We start from the raw sequence: 6,458 nt of genomic DNA, 5'->3' as shown, positions 1-6,458 counted from the left end.
GGGCGCGGAGGCGCGCGCGGGGCCGGGGGCTGCAGGCGCTGGTGGCCGGCACGCGTGCGGCGAGTGCGGCAAAACGTACGCGACGTCGTCGAACCTGAGCCGCCACAAGCAGACGCACCGCAGCCTGGACAGCCAGCTGGCGCGGCGCTGCCCGACGTGCGGCAAGGTGTACGTGTCCATGCCGGCCATGGCCATGCACCTGCTCACGCACGACCTGCGCCACAAGTGCGGCGTGTGCGGCAAGGCCTTCTCGCGGCCCTGGCTGCTGCAGGGCCACATGCGCTCGCACACCGGCGAGAAGCCGTTCGGCTGCGCACACTGCGGCAAGGCCTTCGCCGACCGCTCCAACCTGCGCGCGCACATGCAGACGCACTCGGCCTTCAAGCACTTCCAGTGCAAGCGCTGCAAGAAGAGCTTCGCGCTCAAGTCCTATCTCAACAAGCACTACGAGTCGGCCTGCTTCAAGGGCGGCTCCGGCGGCGGCGGCCCTGCGGCCCCCGCGCCGCCGCAGCTCAGCCCCGTGCAGGCCTAGAGCGCCGGGGCTTCCGCCAGCCAGGTCGGCTCTCAGCAATACGTGCCCCCGGGGAAGTCCCCGCCGGCGTCCGGACCGAGGGGCCGGAGGAAGGGCCCCTCCTCACAGCAATAGGGGGAGGGGGACCGGCCCCACCTCGCCCCGCCCGCCAGGGGCCTTGCCGGCCCCTTCAAGCAATAGGGTCCTGAGGGGAGACCCATCCCGAACCCCGTCCCCTCCCCTCCAGGGTGCCCCAGGCTTTCTCCCAGCAATAGGGTCGACGAGACCCGGAACCGAACCTCATCTCTGAGTTGGGTCTCTGAAGACGGGGGTGGGGTTAGGTAGGGAAAGCCCTCTTTGTCCCCGCTCTGCGCTCCTGCATCGCGTCGCAGAGACTCAGGTCTTCCCCACCCCTTCCCCAGCCTTCTAGGGCCCGGCCTGCGGCCCAGACGTCCAGGGAGCCGGTCCCTTCCCGGCAGCGGGCGGTGGGGAGGAGCAGGAGCGGCGGGGGCCTGAACAGGTGTCCCTGCGCCTGAGTCTTCGCCGAACTCCCGGGAGTTTCAGACGCTTTGGGGATCGGGGAGAGGGGCGGACGGCGGCACCCCTCTGCCTCGGGGGCCTCAGTCCGAGCCGCCCTCCTACCCTCGCCTCGCATCCTCTGCCAAATCCGAATTCTTCCAGCCCACCTTCCAGGGCTCTGTCCTCCATAACGAATAATAATGACGCATATCAAATCGCATGGACTTATCCGACCTCCTCAGACCCCGCTCCCGCCCTGCCCCGGGGCCCCCTCCCTCGTACCCCGGGCATTCGGCGTTGGAGGACGGGTTCCTGGGGCCCGGCAGGCAGGCCTGGGCACTGCCCTCTGCACATCTCTCTGTATTCGCTTTGCGGGTAAAGCCCCCTGGGGGGGTTGCGGACGCGTCGGGTTTCTCTCTTTCTGTATTTGTACGTTTTATTTATTAACAGATTGCACTCGGGTCAGGGAGGGGGCGCTGAACCCCCACCCTGCCCGCCGACGCCGGGGGCTTGGGATGTCCAGGATCACTTGCCCCGCCCCTAGTTGGGCTCTGCCTCCTGGGAGCCTCGGGCCCCGCCCCTCAGAGGCCGGCCCCTCCCCCGAGGCCCAGGCCCCGCCCTCACTCCGTTGCCAACTTTCGCCCGTCTATGCCAAAGCCTCGGCGGCGACCCCGCCCAAGGGCCCGCCCCATTGGCCGCCGCCTTTGTGACGTCACTGCATGCAGCCCCACCCCTCTTCCCGACCCTTCCCGGGGCTGCCCGCTCCTCCTCCCCCTTAGTTAGTCCGATGCCGACTATAGAGCAATAACGCGCACTGCATGCGAAGCTGCCGCCGCCTCTAGAGTTACTGAGAATCAGGTATCCACCCGCCCTACCCACCCCATAGGCCCCTAGATCAGGGACGCTGCGCGGGGCCGGCCGCGCAGACTTTCTCCCCCACACCTCCCTCCCCCCACGGCAGAGCCCGGCGGGTGTAATGGTTCCAGGGGCGGGGACGAGGTGGTTGCACCCAACACCCTCCTTCAGATGTCCATCACTCACCATTTCACTGGGCACCTTCTATGTGTCAGGCCTGTTGCCGAGTCCTCCAGGGACGTGGCGACCTGCGGGGAAGTGTGTGCCCACGACAGGGACCCAACGGCCTTGGATGGGCCAGGGACGGACGCAGAAGCAGAGAACCCCCCGACCCCACTCTCCCCAACTTAGCCCGGGTCCGTGCTGGGCGCAGTCGGGCTCTGCCTTTGACTGGGACATTGCGTTCCTAGCTTAGGTGGGACAGACCCAGGGCCCAGTGCCACTAGGGCCGCCCACTAAGGTGCCCAATCCTCTGATCCCTTGGGAAATGCGCTCTGTCGTGTTTGGCCCGAGCCAGGGCCAGGGCCATGCCAAGAGGAAAAGGCACTAGCTGGAGTATATGACGTGGCCAGCCTCATCCTCAGCACAAGCTTGGTTGCCCCCACAGGAGCAGACCCGTGGGCCCAGCATAGCAGGGCCCACATCCAAATCCCCCTTCACCACCAGGCATGGTGCCCACACAGCTCCCAAGCCGGGGCCTGCCCGCCTGTGCCACATCTACACACAGGCGCCCCCACCCCACCCCACCCACCGCACACTCCTGTCTACCTACCTACGGAGAAGGCCAGAGGGCCGTGAGCCCACCTGGGTCTCCCGCTTCCCCCCACACCCGCCGTGGAAAGCCATGGGCCCCCTCCTGCCCCCATAACTAAGCAGCACAATAACCGACTTAGCGAATTCAGGTAGAAGGAACGATTAGGTAGCACCTATTTTGTACTGATTCTACAAGTAGGGCCCGAGGTGCGGGGGCCCTCGGGTGGGGGCTCCGGCCGTCGGCCTGCTCCGCCCCCACCCCCGCCTGCGCCCCGCCGCCTTGTACATATTCCCACCCGGAAAAGGCCGGGATTTTTACTCGGGCCGTGCCCCTCTTCCGCCCCCGTTTGGGGCTGGGCCGGCCGGACAGACGGACGGACGGACAGACCTCCTTCCTAAGCACAATAGCACCAGCTCCCCGGAGCGCCGCACCTCCACGAGGAGAATAAATGCCACTCTTGATAGAATTTGCAGTGTGGGGCTCATGTGTGTTGGGCTGCGCCCGTGCCTTGGGTGTGTGGGGGGGCATCCTCCTGATCCTGCCACACCCACAGGCCAGGTGCTGCAGGCCCCGCTCTGAGAGTCACAGCCGACAGCCGTTCATGCAGCCCTGGAATCACGCCCCTGCCTTTAGCAAGGGGGCCCTCTTCTTTCACTGGGGAGGGCCGCCTGGACAGGCCAAGCTACCAGAGTGCTGTTGAGGAGGCAAAGCAGTTGGTCTTCTGCTGCAGGTGAATCTGCTCTGTACCATGACTGGTGGCACTAAGGGGCTCCAACCCACAGTCAGGCCCAGCCCAAGGCCAATCTAGAATGGCCACAGTAGGTACATCAGAGGCTGCAGTCCCCTGGCCTGGAACTCCGCTCCTCTACTCTCCCTGTAGGGGCTTCTGCTGCCCTGGCAGGCCTGACAGCCACAAACAAGCCCTCTGAGACGCTATTGGAGGAACTGGGGATAGCAGAGGGTTCAAGGTCTGGCCCCTCTTTTCGGCCTGCTGCCCATATCCTGATCCCCAGACTCTGGGGATATGCTCCTCAATGTCCAAGGAGGCCTCCATGGACAGCTTCAGACAGGAGGTGCCCAGTGGGCAGAGAGACTTCTGCAGCCACCCTTAACCCTTCGGCTCTAGACAGGATGAATAGAGTTGAGGAGATTAGGGGCAGGGATGTGCTGGATAGGGAGAGCAGAGGGGCAGAGATCCCCTACCCAGCAATGGCATCTGGCAGTCAGTAGGCAGGCATGAGCTGAGAGGCCCAAAGCCTTTGGCCACATGTAGCCAAACCAGGTCAGTCCTAGGCCCAGGGCCAGCACAGCTGCCACAACCTGGCAGGGCCAGGAGACAGACCTGCCCAGATTTCACTGGGGTGGAGGACAGCCTCGTCTGCAGCATATTGTGGCCTTTGGGCCTGCTGCTTGGAGGGTGCCCTCTTCTGGAGAGCACTGCCAGCACTAATAATGGGAGAAGTGAAGGCATAGCTGGTACTGGCAGGGGTTGGTGGCCAGGCCCTTCTGCAGAGGGGCCTTCATTTCACTGTCCTCCAGCCAGGTAGGCATCATCGTCCTAGTTCGAAACGAGGAATCTGAGCCTCAGGGAGACAGCCTGTCTAAGGACGAGGGACCCAGGGAAGCTTTTGACATAAGCCCTCCCCAATACTCCACCCACCTGATACCTGGATCTGTACCTTGGCAGATAGCAGTGGCAGGGAAGAAGACTTCTAGCTGCCCACTCATTCCCAAAGGACTCCACAGCTTTGGGGTCTCCAATGGCTGCATCTACTTCTCAAGGATTTTGACAGGTGGTGGAGGTGGAAAGATGCAGTTTGCCTCCTCCAGGCCTGGGATGACCCCCCTGTTCCTCCCAGCCTCCATGCACATGCACAGAGAATAGGTGGCACAGGCTGCTGACCACCACTGCCCAGGAACTCTGTCCAATGACTGTGCTTCTCATAGGCTTCCTTAGCTTGCCCACTGTTCCTTGGTCCTGGAGTCAGCCTGAGGCCCCTTCTAAACCCTAAACCCTTCCTGGCCCTTTATTGAACCAGGCCTGCAACGTTACCCACCCCAGCCTCGGTCCCCCTCACTTGTTGCCACCCCTGACAGAGAGATCTGCACAATGCTTTCCTCGCTGACCCCTCCACGCACACCTTTGTTCCCAAACAACCTGACCTACTGACCTTTCCCCTCTCTCCTGGCGCCCTGGGCCACACCTCGCTCGGGATCCCGGTACTGGGGCTGTGACAGCCCCTACCCGCCTTCAAGCTCTCGGCCCGGGTCCCCCCTTTCCCCCTCCCCGAGGCAGGCCCCGCCCCGGCCCTCGCGCCCAGGCTCTTCCTCATTGGGGCGCTCACAGCCCATGCCTTCCTCACGCTCGCGACCCAGCTCTCCTCACCCGGCCAGACCCGGCCTCTCTGGTGGCCCCGATCCACCCTCTGGTCGCCTTACTCCCGCGGCCACTTGCCGGCTGAAGGCTTTGAGCCGGGCCCGGGCTGCAGGCAGCCGCCTTCAGCGCAAGCCTTCACTCCTCGCTGGCTGCGCGCTCGGCCTCTGCGGGCTTACTGGCAGGCTGAGCCGTCCATCCTCTCCTCGCCCATCCGCGTGACGGCTTGGGCTGGCCCTCTAGTTTTTGGTCCTACACTGGATAGTGGCACGGCCAGAGCACGCGGAGGCTTCGTGCTCGCTGCCTGGGAGAAGGAGTGGCAGAGCTCCCATGGCTCACCCCTAATCCAGGCTCCCAAGGGGACACTCTTCCACCCAGCCTCCTTTTAGGGTCATTACTGGGAAAGGCCTAGACTGCTCCGCCAGCGACTGCGATGAACAGACGAATGTTCTGGCAGACTGGGTAGGAACCGGGGCTGGTCCTCCCCCACCGAGGTCCACGCGTGAGGGGCGCTCCGGCCCAGTCGGGGTGGTCCCCCGCTGTAGGCTACATGGAGACGCCTGCCAAGGAGTCCCAGCCCAACCCAAGATGGCCCGTGCCAGCAAGAGCGTGTCACCAGGGGGGCAGCTCCACCGGCCGCCGTCGGTGGAAGAGGGATGAGCTCAGCCGGGAGGCTGCGCCTCTGTGTGGTCGCTCCCAGAGCACCGAATGGCTAATGGGTCCCGAGCTCGACGTGTTTCTTGGGTAAACGAGGTCTGAGTCCCGAGTGAACCCTCACACCCCGACCGAGATCCAGGCCCAGGTGGGACGCCGACTTGTGTCCCGTGGGCCGCGCCGTGCGGCTCTTGCAGCTGATGGCTTGCTTCATTTAGCACCTGGGCGATTGCACATAAGCCTCTGTGCGAGGCGGCGCCCCAGGCTCCCGAGGTCCTGGCGCACTTGCAAGTTGGCGGACGTGGGGCTGTCTGTGGAGGGGGCAGGCCGGAACGAGGCCACCGAGCGGACTGCACCCTCGCCCTACCGCCGCCGGGCCCTGCAGACGGAGAGGTGGTGAGCCGGGCAGTCGGCGCGCAGGGCGGGCAGTCCAGCGACGCGGGCCTGGGGCCGTTCTCCTGCTTGACCCTCTGACCTGGCCCCTGTCTGACGTTACCCCAGGCAGAGCCCCGGCGGACACAGCCCGGGGCTCCCGGACGGCCGCGCACGAGGCGTCTCGTAGCCTGGGCTGAGGCACTGCGGCCCTGTGCTTACAGAAGCGGGGCAAGCGGCCGGCGAGAGCTCGGGAGGCGCGCAGCTGCCGGGAAGCCGGGCGCCGCGGCCCTCGGGTCGTCTATCCCGTCCCGCGCATCCCACAGGACTCTGGACGTCTTCCGCGGAGACCCCGGGACCACGCGGGCAGCAGGTCCGCGCGCCCTGCGTCCGCACGCCCGCGTCTTGACCACGACTCC

The 6,458-nt window shown here is 65.2% G+C and overlaps 2 protein-coding genes across 2 annotated transcripts in view; both read left to right on the top strand.

Moving 5' to 3' along the window:
• SCRT1 (scratch family zinc finger 1) overlaps nucleotides 1–1,247 on the top strand; it is a 3,731-nt gene extending 2,484 nt beyond the window's left edge. The window contains exon 3 of the mRNA XM_008571712.1: nucleotides 11–1,247. Within this exon, the coding sequence (XP_008569934.1) occupies nucleotides 11–532 (522 nt within the window). The 3' untranslated portion in view covers nucleotides 533–1,247. The remainder of the gene's footprint in view (nucleotides 1–10) is intronic.
• Nucleotides 1,248–5,563: 4,316 nt separating this feature from the next.
• Nucleotides 5,564–6,458, top strand: part of DGAT1 (diacylglycerol O-acyltransferase 1) — an 11,982-nt gene continuing 11,087 nt past the window's right edge. The window contains exons 1-3 of the mRNA XM_008571711.1: nucleotides 5,564–5,757; nucleotides 5,932–6,060; nucleotides 6,264–6,412. Of these exons, the coding sequence (XP_008569933.1) occupies nucleotides 5,564–5,757; nucleotides 5,932–6,060; nucleotides 6,264–6,412 (472 nt within the window). The remainder of the gene's footprint in view (nucleotides 5,758–5,931; nucleotides 6,061–6,263; nucleotides 6,413–6,458) is intronic.

Source organism: Galeopterus variegatus, unplaced genomic scaffold (assembly GCF_000696425.1).
Source record: "Galeopterus variegatus unplaced genomic scaffold, G_variegatus-3.0.2 Scaffold711, whole genome shotgun sequence".
NCBI classification, from domain to species: Eukaryota; Metazoa; Chordata; class Mammalia; order Dermoptera; family Cynocephalidae; genus Galeopterus; species Galeopterus variegatus.
The sequence above is the reverse complement of the archived record's forward strand: the minus strand, read 5'-3'. Positions and strand labels throughout refer to the sequence as shown.